Below are 15,235 nucleotides of genomic sequence, written 5' to 3'. Positions count from 1 at the left end.
CCTAGCACTTGCCACACTATAAATAAACCACCTAGAGCTAAAATCGGTGACACGAGTTGCCACAACATTCTTGGAGGGTGTGTATTGATTTTGTGCTAAGTAACCTATTCTATCAAGCCTCCTCTTGAGGTACTCAAGCTTTCAAAGGTCAAGAACTACAAGTCCTTTTAAGAGGTAAGTCATCTAACTAGTCAAATGTCAATTTGTATGCTAGTTAGGATGTATGCTTTGGAAAATTGAAAATATGCATGTATAATTAGAGAAAACATAGATCCAAAGCATCTAGGGTTGCATGTGCACCATAGGAGTGTTATAGTGCTCAAAATCCAACAGTTGTATTAGAGCCTAGGGTTGTTTTCTGTTATACGTGATACTTATTAATTTTCAAAGTTGAAAAAATCAATTTCCTGGCATCTGACTGGTGAACTCACCGAGTCCACTCAGTAATAGAGCAACTCGACGAGTCAGTTCATGCACTCAACGAGTTGCAGGCTCTGGTTGCAGAAATTTGAGGTTTTTAACCAAAATTGGATTAGGATCAATACCACAAACTCTTTTGAATCATAATTTTTTTTTTCTGATATGGTAGTGATTATCTTCATCCAGTTAGAAGATAATTGTCAAAATTTCAAGATTTGTATTAGTTTATATGATTAGGCTAATTTATTGTAAAATTGTTGATGTGAATTATCTTGTGTTATGAGTTTAACTAGATCATAGATAAATTACTTGATAATTTTTGTTAGTTAAAATGTTGATCTTAATGCTTTTAATGACCTCCATAACTTGTCCTCAAGTTATGAAAAATGAAAGGTCGCATCCATTAAAATGCAATTAAACTCATAAGTTATAGAAATGAAGAGTTTTGACAAGTTTCAAAACTTGTCCTCAAGATTTGGAATTTGTAAAGTGTCACTAATGAAACTTTAATTTCAAACCCTATAGTTTTAAAAGTTAAAATTCAACCCTTAAGGGGGTATAAGGTTACTGCCTATAAAATCATATTTTAATGGGTGCCCACCATCACCCACTGTTTCCTTGATTGATGGAGGATCGTTAGGTGAACAAGTAGGATAGGATATTAATTCTCCCTCATTAAAATTATAATGATAAATATAAAGTAACTAAACTTTTATTAGAATCTTAATCTTAATTACTTTAGGAAAAATGTGAAAATGATGTTAATCCATAAAATTACACTTTGTACCATTGTTAAGTTGTTAGTGGAGCGTGGATGGTTTACTGGCACACTAATCTAGGACTGACAATGTGTGGCGCAGGGTAGCTTGATGTTAATCATAGATCAATGAAGCGTGTGTGGTCAACCGGCACATTGATTAGGTGATTTGTAACATCGGGTATACCAAGCTAATTTGCATGGTTATTCACACCTTGGGCCAACCCAATTCAAGCCCACCTAAAAGGAGTTGTGCAAGGCCGCCCGGAGGCGTCAGGCAAGGCTGACAAGCGCGCCACGGACAAGGCGGGCGAGCGAGTATCAGGAAAGGCTGACAAGGGAGCGACAACCAAGGGAGCGTCATATTGGGCCGACAGGAGAGTCCCCAACAAGGCTGGTAAGGGAGCGTTAGAAAAGGCTGGCACGCCAAAGCTGTCTAGGTCATGCTAATGAACCATATATTCAAAAAGACGTGGACTAAGTCAAAAGACACGTGGAAATAAGAGACGTTGAGTCCTTTCTAAAAATTAGGTTTAATTTGGTTTTGAAACAAAATAAAAATAAATAAATAAATAAAGAGTTAGAACAATCTTAAAATTCGGATTTTGAATCCAAAAAACCCAAGATATACTGGTCTTTCTATTTCTATTATTATACTACAAAAATACTCTATTGTTGAATAAAAACCGAGCTCGTTGTTATTAAGGATTGGAATTAAAACATACATCATTATGAAATCACCAAAGAACCCAACATTCTATCATCATAATAACTTCAATCGCCATCTTCTTGTGTTGAAATAATTGCAATAGCTCATACTAATTTACAATGTCAATAACTTCTACCCAATGATATCAGATGTTGTTTCCTTTTTAGGGGTCGGGGTTCACGTCTCGTTAAAAACATTAGTGAAATTAAGAGTAGTTTAAAAGTTGATTATATTTGTCGTCCAAAAAAATATAATGTTTATAGAAAAAAAAGTTCCTTCAAAGTCCTACCTATAATAACTAAACTATTAAGTTATTTTTTAAAAAAGTATGTATTTATCTTATGTCTTTTTATACAATTTTATACAAAGACTTACAATTTCCTTCAATACTGTCTTTTTATTATATTGTCGTTAATAAAGAAGTCTTTCATACCTATGATTGCAGTATCCAATTTGAACGATAATTTAGCAAACAAGATGACCTAAGGATAAGTACTTTAATATTTTATAGAAAAGGATCCTAAAATGGTATTAATGGACGCATTTGTTTTTGTTGGTTTAGGTGGGTTGAGAAATTTAGCCATATAAAACCACAACCACGTGCTACCCCACACGATAAGAACAACTGCTTCACACAAATCGATAGACATAACACGCGACAATATAGCAGTTGGGCCCTTACATTATTACCCATTGCTTCTTAGACCCTCATGTTACCAGAAGTTGACATAAACCCCCTTACCAAAAATGTAAAGATGTTACTAGCTAATTTGTTTATGTAATTCCTATGGTAGGATACCAATATTATTAGTTAAAAATACGTCCCAAAAGTCTCGAAGATCAAACCATTTTTTTAAATAGACAAGTATCAACCTAATAACAAAATGCAAACATTATAGATGACAAAGTTTTAAAAGCAAACACAAATCTAGTTGTAAATATTATGTAAAGTGATTAAAAAAACATATTATGAGGCCATTTATATATAGATGACAAAGATTCTTGGTGTAATGATTTTTCAAAATACATTGATACTTTGATAGAGACATGTACTTGTTTCTTGATACCATGTTTTATCTTTTGGCATATATGTGTATTTGTTTGATAACGACTAGAAAACTAATATGGTTTTTGTTTCTTTAAGTCATGTTCCAAAAATAAATAAGGACTCAAATTCAAAACAAAAATCAACCAAAAGCAAGAAACAATCCAAAACAAATTTGAAAAAATAAGAAGAAAAAAGATCAAATAAGAAAAAAAAACATATAAAAAAGAACAAGAAAAAAAATCGGAAAAGATAATAAATTTCATAGTTAGAAAATTTTCTTTTATTTTTTGCAAAAAGATGACAAGATATTTTTTAGATACTGCGTTGCCTCTAAAGTATAATAAATTTGTCGATATATGTCCTCGTATAAATGTGTAATTATAGTTATCTTTTTCTTTAGAAAAAAAAACATTTAAACCTTTTTGATCTAGTTGTAGATGACACCAACCTTTACATGTTTGATACCTCAATTTAAAAAAGATGTTATCTTCACCAATACAAACACCCATGGTTTTGGATTGACATACAAAAAATCTTCCTTTTTTTAGCTCTAACTCTACATGTACAAGTCATTTTTCAACATAGAACTTATTTAGTTATTTGCTTAAGTGAGGGGCAAGTGAGAATAAAGCATTAAATACTTTGAAAAATATTAATTATCCACATTAGTCTAAAGCAAGCAACAACTAGCATTGACAAACAACATACTCACTTTTCAAGATCTATATATAGATATATGTGGCTTCTCCATGCATATACATGTCTTTTATGTGAATATGCAAATGCTTTATACCTAAAACCTAAAACTGTCTATCAAATTTTACACATATATGTAAGCCTTGCATGGATAGTTTTGCTGAATTTCTATAAGGTTTCTTATTTGCCTTTGCAATCTCCATGATATTAAAGGGGGTTTATCTACATGATTTTAATAAATGAGGGGCTTCTTTTGCAACTAGACCATTATACAAGGGGGTTCCAAAGAGGAACCATAAGATCCCATGGACGTGAGCCACATAGTATCATCCCCAACTGACCCGCAAATCCTGCCCGGGTTTATTCGGTGGGCATCTTTAGCATTTATCCACTTCTCCGGCGTCGCTCTCATAACGGCGATGGCGGCAGAAGTCTCATACCTCTGAGTAAAATTATCTTTTTGCCCCTCAATCCTTCGCTTTCTCCCCAAGCAGCAATTGAACCTTGATTCGTCTCTTACGTATGGTTGACGAGATCCACGCCATAATTCTTCATCTCGAAGTTATTCGAAGTTTCCCCTTCTTCTTAATTTTGATATCAAGTCTCACACACATACACACACAGAGAAAATCATGTTTTTGTGTGTGAGAGAGTAAGGGAAGAAGATTACTACGCATGTGGTATTGATTGATTTTAATTCATAAACGGATTTGAATTCATCAATTCATCATCGGCGTGATATGTGGTTTAATTGCTCATGGATGCTCTGATTCGTGTGGCGTGATCCCTCTCTCTGTTATGAAGTTCGGCAGTACTTCTTTCCTTTCTTATTCTAGTTCGTTACAACACGCATGTGGGTACTGGATTAATCAAGTATCTTCAGGTTTAAATTCACTTGATTACTGTTACATTATTTATGTTCATTCACCAAATTTGTGTGTTTTCACTCTTAATATCATCTCCTAGAAGCTCATGAGATTATCGCTTTGATTTGGCCGATCGAGTTCAATCAGGAGTTAAAGCGTGGTTTACATGAGGAGATACTTCTATCCTTTAACCAGCTTCCAAATTGGGTATGAACTTTTCCTTTATCTTATCAAATTCACTTGAATTAGCAATGTTCAGTTTCGAATTGCGATTTGGTGTAAAATTTGAATTTTTTTTTCTGGTAGACCCCTTAAATTTTCGAAATAAAGTAAAAGTTCAGCTTTAAAGCCTTGATCTCTGACATTGTCTCTTCTGAGAACAAACAAATTGATAAAGTTTTTATTGCAAATTCTTATACCAGACATTAATCGTTGCTTTCTTTTTCCTCACAGGGATCTTCAGTCTTATCTCTCCGATCTTACCCTTTTCTTAACCCCTGATAGTAACACCTTTTATGTATTGGTGGATAATCGACCATGGCTGGAAGATCTAGCTTCAAGACCTGCACATCTATGGCAGTTGATGGTTACCAAGGTATCATACATCATAGATTCATAATGATTAAGTTGCAATTATGTAATTATGTTCAAAGATTCATGATGTTTCTTGTTGATTACATCTTCAGTCAAGGATGTCCCCTTTTGCAAACACAAGGGGCAGAAAGGGAAAGAAAAAGACCAAAGAGTTCATCAACCAGAAGGTGAATTCCAAACCTTCAACCCATACCCAAAACTTGAAAAAATGGTTTTCAGTAGTTGATGCTGCAGCTTTATCAAAAAAGAGAGCTTTATTACCTGTAAAGAAACTCAGAAGCTCCCTTCTTGCAAATAGCAAATTACACAGAACTTTATACGGATTCATTGTCTTTCAAGTTTCATGGAAAGATGTTCGTGGTATCAATTACTTAAATGAACTTCAGGTATTTCCATTTCTTTCCTTATTCCTTTAGATAAATATATATATAATTTATAATTTATAATCCCTCAATATCTGTCACTTATGAACAGACTGATACATCTCTTGCTATAGAGGCTAAATACATGAAAAGATGGGAATTCGATAGCATAGCTCAATCAGTTAAATGCATAAATTCATGGTTTCCAGGAACACCTAATGAAAAATCAATCTTGGAAGAGCATCTCAACTCTATGCTAGGTATAATTACCTTTTTGCCCTTGTCCCATTTTTCCTTTTCTTTTTGTGGTCTCTTATTTTCTTTCTAGATCAAGAAAATCAGGTTAACTGATATGATATGTATCTACAGGAGATGAGTTTTATGACGCCCCAAAAGAATTCCAAGAATACCCTTGTACAAAAGATGATGAAAAAACCTTACAAGGGGAAAATCTTGATAAAAAGGTAGAAACTTTAGAAAATGAAACAAGTGAAGAAATCCACACCCCTCCACCTTATAAGAGAAGAAAACTAACAAATTCAGCAGGAATCGATATCGAGGTGAATATTTACACAGACATAAGTAACGGAAGAACCGTAATTACCAAAATGCCCTCGTTAACCGATTGCGATGAAACAGCTGAACCCAGTGAGTCAAAAGACGTGTTGCTTTTATTCAAGTTTAACAACCATGATCTCCCTTTTGAATTAAAGGAAATAATCGTATCTGATTTAAGATTATTGACTCTTCTAGAAGCTGGACTTCCATCATGGGTAATTTTCTCCCAATCTTACCCTGTTTTTTGCCATATTTATCGACCATGGATGTGCCCTTTAGCAAGAGCTCTGTATGTCATCATCTCCATTGTTACAGTTGTCATTGGTTTCTATGATCTTTACAAAAACGTCCCTGTGCTTAAAGCAACTGCTTCACGTTTATGTGGGCCACTTTTTGATTGGATTGAAACGTGGGAAATGGTGTCGAGGATTAAGTATTTAGGGACGATGCTTTTTTTGCATAATTCCGAGAAAGCCCTTGTGTGGTTGTTGATGATGACGAGGACTGTGAGATCGTTTGTTTCGATTGTTACACAACCGTTATCTGGTCCGTTTCTTGATTTTCTTGAAATTCTTCTTCCGTTTTGGAATTTGTTTGTGAAATTTGGGCAATATTTGTGCTCGTTTTTGGGGATTTTGATGGAAAGTTCGTGGGATTTGGTGGAAAATCTAATTGAAGCTGTTATGCTTCCTGTGTGGTTCTTATCTTCGGTTGTTTGGACAATTGGTAAGTTGACTTGTCTTTTAAAATGTCGATTTTGTTAATTTGGAGCATTTTTTTTTTTACTCCTTAGGGATAATAACAAAAAGTTCGTATGTAAGAAATTGACCATTTTTTAGTTCCTTTTAACAAAATGACAATTAATTTAGGAGTAAATTACACGAATGGTCCCTATGGTTTACGGTAATTTGTGTATTTGGTCCCTAACTTATTTTTTAAACTCAGAAAGTCCCTATTGTTTGTTTTTGTTACGCGCTTGATCCCTACGGTTTGTTTTTGTTACGCGTTTGGTCCCTATCTTAGCTAAAAATATTATTATTTAAATAGGAAAAAATGATGGAGTGGATAAAAACAAAGTAAAATGAAGGGATGAGGCTGAGAGTGTATTTATTTAAATAAATTAAAAAATTAAAGGCAAAATAGTTTTTTTTTTTTTCGACAAAACACGGACCAAGCACGTAACAAAAACAAACAGTAAGGACCTTCCAAGTTAAAAAAATATGTAGGAATCAAACGCGCAAATTACATTAAACCAGGTCCATTCATGTAATTTACTCTTAATTTAGCAATGTGGTCGATTGTGAAATGCTAACTTGCTTTATAAATGGTCCCCACCACCAAAAAAGAAAATCATATTTCACAAATATGTGTGAAAGTAAATTCGAAAAGAAATACATATTTCACAAATATGCGTGAAAGTAATTTCGTATTTTATTATAGTAAACTCACAAATATTCCCATCATTAATTAAAAAAAAAAAAGAAGAAGATTGAGAACGATTATATTTCGTAATTATATTTCAAACTTGTTCATATTTTGTGAAATGAATTGTTTAAAAAAAAATCAGTAATCTGTCGCACCTTTTGTCGGTAAAAGTAATTTTGCAGTTTATGGAATTTCGCAAAATAAGTGGTTATTTATTTTGTTAAAAGTGATTAATATTTATTATTTGTTTTTTTTTTTTTTTGCAGTAATGAGTATTATGTACCCAATATTTTGGTTCATTTGGGGGATACTTTATGCACCAATAAGTCTCATTCTTGGTGTATCAAATTTTGTGGGATTTATGTACAACCAAATATACGATTTATTTAGAGAAATATGGATTCTCGTGAGTGATATATTTAAATTAGCTTCAAATGCTGAGTCAGCAGTCCACACTTACGAGGTTTCCATTTGGAGATCCCTTTGGAACGACTTATTTTCCCAGGTGTAATTTTTATTTCATTAATTAATTTTTCTCTTTTTGTTATTTTTACTTACACATTTCCTTATTGTTTTAGGTTTTCCGAGCTGTTCGGAGTATTTTAAACGGGTTTGTTGCGTTCTTTGCAGCTTGCAATAGACATCGATTGAGGTTAGATTCGTAATTTCTACACGTTTTTTTTTATTAAAATGAAAATTTTATAAACTTTTTTTTTAATGAATATGCAGTATATATAATCATTTACATGAGTTGATTCGAAGAGTTAATCAGCCAAGTGAGAGATTAGAGGGTGTGAATGTGAACTCTAGCCATGAATCACAAGGAACTCGGTTACTTGTAAGTATATGTCAATAATAGCAATGTACTTTTTTTTACATTATTTATATAGTTAAAAAAAAGTAAAGTAGGATGCTATTTCTTGATTTGAAGAGAATGTTGAGTTTGTTTTGAATGTTTTACAGGGGGGAGAAAAACAGGATAGGAGAAAGTGGAAGAAGAGTTAGATGATAGATGCAAGAGATGAGTATATAAATATAATACTAACTAAGAAGTGTATAAAGTACTAGTTATGTTATGATGTTTATAATTATAAGCTTAGTTCTTTTTGCTAACTAAAAATTTTAATTTAATTTGTTTGATTTGTTACTCGTAGAATGTGAATCAAGTTAAAGTATTTTATATATAAATGGATTGAAATTGTGGGTTCAACAGGAATAAAAGCAAAAATAAATATGTGCTATGGATTATGGGAAAGGTTTTTTACAGTTTGTTACCCAAAATGATTTCTTAAGGTTGTTGTATTGGTAAATGGTATTGACCGAATTAAATGTGAATGAAACTCCATACTCAATAGTATAAATAAATTCTGTTAGTGTTATTTGTTATTCCCAAACATATCATGGTCACTGTTTTCATCACCAACTATTTAGATTATGTAAACAGTAATTTTTCGTTTATTAATTCAATAAGGTATTTATATAGGGAAAATACCGGTTATAGATATTTTTTGGAATTAAATTTCAAAATATAGACATAAAAAAATGGATTTTCGGGTATAGTCATGGATTCTGTGGAGGCAAGCTCTAAGGGCTCCGCGGAATCTACTGTAGTTCCGTAGAATGACAAAACCGTAAATAAATCAGGGTATTACAAAAGAAAAGAAAAAAAAAAAAAAAAAACTCAAGATCCATTTCTCGGACTACCTCTGCAGGATGAGTTCATTCCTCCGATGATTCTTTTATGTAAAGATCTCCGATTAAAAGACCAATTTTTTCCACCTTACATTCATTCCAAACATTGTCAAGAAAAATTCATATTTTCATAATCTATTATTAAAAATTATTAGTTGGGGAATGAGTATAACCCCCAAATAATCGATATGAAAAAAAAAATGGAAGATCCATTGCTCAGAGCTACCTCTGCGGAATGAGTTCATTCCTCGGAAGTAGCTCTGCGGAATGGATTATGAGTTTTTTATCTTGATTTCTTTACGATTTTATCATTCTACGGAGCTACATGGATTCTGCAGAGCCCTCGTAGCTTATCTTCATGGAACCCATGTCTATACCCGGAAATCCAATTTTTTGTGTCTGTATTTTGGAATTCAACCTCAACAAATACGTATAGCCGATATTTTTCCATTTATAAAATCCAAATATATTGTTTTTCAGAACCATATAAATATCACATGATCCGACATACTGAACATGACATATTTTCAACTCTGAAATCCATTTTTCTTTATATCGTTACAAAAGTACGTTTTTTTTATATCGTTATATCATAATGTTAAAATTCATACAAACCATAAGCATTTAATAAATTATATGTCGTTTTCTATTGAACTAGATATTATAAATGTCAGCTTTAATAAATGGGATAATGGCTTGAAAGGATACTGGATTTTCGATTTTGTTCACATTTAATCACTAAACTTTTTTTCATTATCAACCTATCACTGAACTATTGAAACTGTTCACATTTTACCCTTATGACCGGTAACAGCCGGCCATAAGGGTAAAATGTGAACAATTTCAATAGTTCAGTGGCAAATAGAAAAATGTAACGTTCATAAAATTCGAACCAATTTAAAACTTTTTAAATCATTTAAAACCATTCAGTTATTAAAATTTGTTTTCAAAATAGTTTAAACATCAGAGTTCCCAGAAATCATAATCATCAATCGAGGAACTGTACGGTCACGCCTTCGCCTTCTCGCAGTCATCCGCTGAACCTGAAATAATAAACTGAAACTGTAAGCTCGAAGGCTTAGTGAGTTACCCCCAAAATACCAACCTCATATAACCATAATCATATCATATCAACAAATACAGAACAACATGCATAATGAGCCTTCAGCCTGACTGGACCGCTTCGAAGGGACTACAACCTATCCGGACCGCTCCCAAGCCTTCGGCATGACTGGACCGCCTCACAGGGCCTTCAACCTATCCGGACCGCTCGCTGGGTATGTTGGCCTTCAACACAAAGTAGGACCGCCTCAACCCAACCCCCAATCAAATAACCATGTGCACATATAACAGATATTCACATCACAGTCTATAGCAGACAAACCAATCTAACAGATCATAGCAACATATAACATCATATCTATGTAACATCCCCCTCTGGCACGTATCACAATATTGTCCACTTTGGGCCACTCGGCACGAGTACTTCCCAGGGGGTCACCCATCCTGGGAAGTACTCGTGCCGAGTGGTCCAAAGCGGACAATATTGTGATACGTGCCAGAAAGGGATGTTACAAAATGGTATCAGAGCTAGGGCACGGGTCGATGTGTTCAACGGGGACGTCGAACCCTATAATGGGGGGGGGGGTGAAAGTGGGTTAGATCTGATCCCACATCAGCTGGGAAGGAGAACTAAACATTCCTTATAAGGGGTGTGGATACCTTCCCTATCACAACGCGTTTTAAAGCCGTGAGGGCAGCAGATCCCACAAGAACTCTGCAGTTAAGCGTGCTCGGGCGGGAGTAGTACCAGGATGGGTGACCCCCTGGGAAGTCCTCGTGCTGAGTGGCCCAAAACGGACAATATTGTGATACGTGTAAGAGGGGGATGTTACAAATGGTATCAGAGCTAGGGCACGGGTCGATGTGTTCGACGGGGACGTCGAACCCTATAATGGGGTGTGAAAGTGGGTTAGATCTGATCCCACATCGGCTGTGAAGGAGAACTAAACATTCCTTATAAGGGGTGTGGATACTTTCCCTATCACAACGCGTTTTAAAATCGTGAGGGTAGCAGATCCCATAAGAACTCTGCAGTTAAGCATGCTCGGGCGGGAGTAGTACCAGGATGGGTGACCCCCTGGGAAGTACTCGTGCCGAGTGGCCCAAAGCGGACAATATTGTGATACGTGCCAGAGGGGGATGTTACGATCTACCAGGATACTGATCAAACGGATCATAACAACATATAGATCATAACTCTTGGATAAGATGTCTAAGTCCATAACTATTTCTGGTATGTACTTGACCCAGTTTGGCATGGTCCATTTGGGTTGCATGGCATCATGCATTTGGATAGACTAAAATGAGAGAAATAACACTTATGACTTATTAATATATTATAAGTTCTAAGATACTAATAATAGTATTTATTTAGTATTGATCAAGAATTAATCTAGTATTAATTAAGTGATCAAAATGTCACTAATTAAATATATGATTTGATTGAGTAAATCACTCATACTTGTATACTCGGCTTAATGCTCCATGGATTATAAGTTAGGCTAAGGCTCATAAGATGTTCCGTGGGAGTTACAAACCCATGGGTCATGGAAATGAAGAGTCATGTGACATTAGGGTTTACATGGTGTAACCCTAGATGTAACACACTATATAAAGGATATGAAGCTCACCAAAATCGGCCACTAGAAGAACAAGTGAGCACTAGTCGATTTTAGAAGTATTATACATTCTCTCAAAGTCTTTCCAAGTGTACTTGGTGTTGTGTGAGACATTTAATGCATCACACTTGGGGTGCTGGGCTCACAAGGTTTTCAAGGAATCAAGTCAACTACATTGTATGTAATTCTAGCCATATGTTATGTTTAAAGTTCCCCATATATTTTAGATAGGATTATGAACCTTGGAAAAAGTATTTTACATGTATTTTAGACAAACATAGATCCAAGGTTTTCTAGGGTTACATGTATACCTAGGAGTGTTAGAATGCTCTAAACCCTATAGTGGTATCAGAGTCTAGGCTTGTTTGTTTGATACTTGATGCAAAATAGTTGAAAAAATCGATTTTCTTGTTGTCTGCACAGGGGACTCGCCAAGTCCATGGGAGGACTCGACGAGTCCAAGTGATTCTTCAACCAACTCGGCGAGTTGGTTATTGCACTCGACGAGTTGGCCATACAGAGTACATATTTTCTATTTTTGCTATTGGAAATGGACTAAAAACATTACTCTAAACTATTTTGGTGTTTTAAAACTTGTTTTAGATGGTGTAATGGCAGTTCTAATCCATTTACAATGGCTAATATCAAAATTACATGTTTATCTGTGTTCATATGTTCTTGAAATTTTGATATGTATATTCATGTTCTTATGAGCTCTTGATAGATCATAGGAATTACTTGTTTAATGCTTAATTCATGATCTTTATGTGTTTTAATGGAGTCCATAACTTGTCCTCAAGTTATGGATAACCAAAAGTCACTTAGTATTAAATCCATTAAAAGAACACATAAGTTACAAAAATGAAGAGTCTTCATTTTTAATAAATCATAAGTTATGAATTAAAAGGTTTTCTAAAGTTACAAAACTTTCCCTCAAGTTTTGGAATATGTAAAGTCATCTAATAAACTTTAGGTCCAACCCTTAGAATTTTAAAAGTTAAAATTCAACCTTTATACTTTATAATATTATAAGTTTATATATTGTGACATCCCCAAAATCTCGGCCAGAAAAGACCGATTTTCATTTATGCTTTAAAAATAATTTCAGACTAAATCCATTTGATTTGAAAGAATTGCGGAATTTGTTCCCAAAAACAAAACATGATAAAACAATGTTTACCAAAGCATTTAATAAAAGAAATGTATTTTTCATTATATAATCAAAACTCGGGGTGTCATGTTCCGATACATACCAATAAGCATAAACGATAACATTACAAGTCATTCAACAAATATATACATATACAGACTTGTAAACAAAACAACTTGATGGTTCATCCATCTTACGCCATTGCGCCACTTCCTGTAATACAAATAAAACTGAGTGGGTCAGGCTTGGGAGCCTGATGAACATATAGGGTTTTCAACCCACAATAAATAATTAAATTAATTATTATCAACCAACAATAACCCAGTTACCCATTCCCGTTATTCTCACTTTATGTCCCTAAAATAACTAACACAAGGGACCTAGTCTAAGAATATTTTCATCGGGGTGACAACACATGCTGCGGGGGTTCCTCAGCAATATAAGTCAAATAAGGCAACCATGAGGGGGATGGAATACAGGAATGAACACCCAAGTTCATTAACACCTACAGGTTATGAGCCTGCTAGCGTTCCACTAGACTGTCTAGAAAAGTCCGTGGTCGCCATCTAAATTCCGCTAGATGACTGGATCAAAACAACGAGGCTTCTCATCTGTTTATTACACACCAACTATCTACCCATGCTCTACCCAACATATTAGTAGATAAAAACATACATTTTTATACATATTTTCAAAACCTGTATAGCATGCTTGATCAATACATTTTCCATATAACAGATGAGCACACACACAACACGTATGTCATACAGAAATAATCAGATCTGTAAGATAGAAGAAAGTGAATATACTTTCACACACATAACAACAAAATATACACATAACACGTATCTCGTATAAAATACTCCATAATTATATGTTAGGAGAAAGTAACAACACACTCACACATATAAACAACAATATACTTAATACACTCAAACCATACTTGTATTATTATTGCGTTTATGAAAGGTAGTATGCACTCACTTGATCAGAAGATGATCGGACAACACTACGACTTGCAAAAGTAGTAATCCTCAACAGATCTGGAAGATCTCTACAAAAATCGAACTTCTCGCGGGCAGAGCTTCGGCTCGGAAACTGCACTTCTCAGGATCTTTGGGATCTCGGGACTTGCTTCGGGACTCGGGAATATTACCAGGGCTTCGAGGTATTTCTGGCACGCAAATCGAGGCAAAACGGGAGAGAGAATGTAGAAAAATAGCAAAGAAGCCGGCTGCCCTCGCATCCTAATTATAGGAGGCTGGAGCCTCGGAGTACGTGGGGCGTACGCCTGTACGCGGGGCGTACAAGTCCGAAATCGTCACTGTGTTCGTCATCCGAAGCCACTTGATGCGAGTGTCGACATCCTCGGTGTACGCGGGGCGTACACGAGTACGCGGGTGATAGTTAGTTTTGTTTACTTCTTTTTATAGTTTATTTTAGCATATTTCATTCATAATTTAGATAATTTCCATGCATATTTTCCATTTTGTTATTTTATGACTATTCCGGGTACTTTCGAATCTTGTGAGCATAATTGCAGGTTTTCGGGTCTAGCGGAGCGGGAGTGTTCGGGACGTATGAGAGGCGATGAGATTTGGTAAACAAAAATGATGTTGGGATTGATGGGTAGTGGAGATGATGCATGGAGTGATCTTGATGATTATTTGAAGACTTGGAGAGAAATAAACTTTAAATTTGCTAGATGCGGGGGAATATTCAAGCGTACGTAGATTATTAATCGGGCGAGTTCACGAGCTTTGGAGGATTTGGAGAGGTCAAATTGGGATTAAAATGAAGAAAAACTTGAAGAAAATGGGCTAGGAGGTGATTGGATTCGATCTGGGCTAGTGAGATATGCTTCGGAGGCCCAAAATCTCAAAGAAGCCCATGTCAGGCACCACCCGCGCAACCCACCCGCGCAGCAGCACGCGGGTCGCGCAAGGCTCTGCAGGGGTAATTTCGGAAATCCATTTGGAAGGCTATTTGAGGAAGGTTGGTGCCTATCTTTTGGAGACTCTTAGACATCCGATTTTTGGAGATTCTCTCTGGAGTTTTGAAGACTTTTGAAGGCCAAGAACCCTTGAAGAACATCATATTTTTACCTCTTGATTCTTGCTTAATGTTTGGTACAATTTTCTCTAACATTGTTTCTTTGGGTTTAGCCATGCTTGGCTAAGCTAATCTGGTTGACTTTTGGTTAATCCTTTGAACTTTTGTTGAATGTTGAAGAATCCATGAACATGTTCTTGAATCTTTATGGGAATTTTTTGTTGG

General features: G+C 35.1%; 1 protein-coding gene across 5 annotated transcripts; it reads left to right on the top strand.

Moving 5' to 3' along the window:
• Positions 1–3,967: 3,967 nt before the first annotated feature.
• On the top strand, positions 3,968–8,591 carry LOC145004448 (uncharacterized). 5 transcript variants are annotated; one of them, XM_078963373.1, is made up of 10 exons: positions 3,968–4,483; positions 4,597–4,703; positions 4,950–5,091; positions 5,183–5,476; positions 5,565–5,712; positions 5,822–6,736; positions 7,702–7,940; positions 8,014–8,087; positions 8,165–8,273; positions 8,399–8,591. In XM_078963373.1, exons 2-10 carry the CDS (start codon positions 4,663–4,665, stop codon positions 8,438–8,440), a joined length of 2,004 nt encoding a protein of 667 aa, XP_078819499.1. In that variant the 5' UTR covers positions 3,968–4,483; positions 4,597–4,662; the 3' UTR covers positions 8,441–8,591. The 5 variants fall into 5 exon arrangements, with proteins under 5 accessions (XP_078819499.1, XP_078819500.1, XP_078819498.1 ...); XM_078963374.1 differs by having other exon boundaries at positions 3,968–4,513; positions 4,644–4,703; XM_078963372.1 differs by having other exon boundaries at positions 3,968–4,513; positions 4,600–4,703.
• Positions 8,592–15,235: the final 6,644 nt, after the last annotated feature.

The sequence above is a fragment of the Lactuca saligna genome, chromosome 7 (genome assembly GCF_052625555.1).
Source record: "Lactuca saligna cultivar CGN05327 chromosome 7, ASM5262555v1, whole genome shotgun sequence".
In the NCBI taxonomy this organism is placed as follows: Eukaryota; Viridiplantae; Streptophyta; class Magnoliopsida; order Asterales; family Asteraceae; genus Lactuca; species Lactuca saligna.
This window is presented reverse-complemented; position numbering and strand designations above follow the sequence as displayed.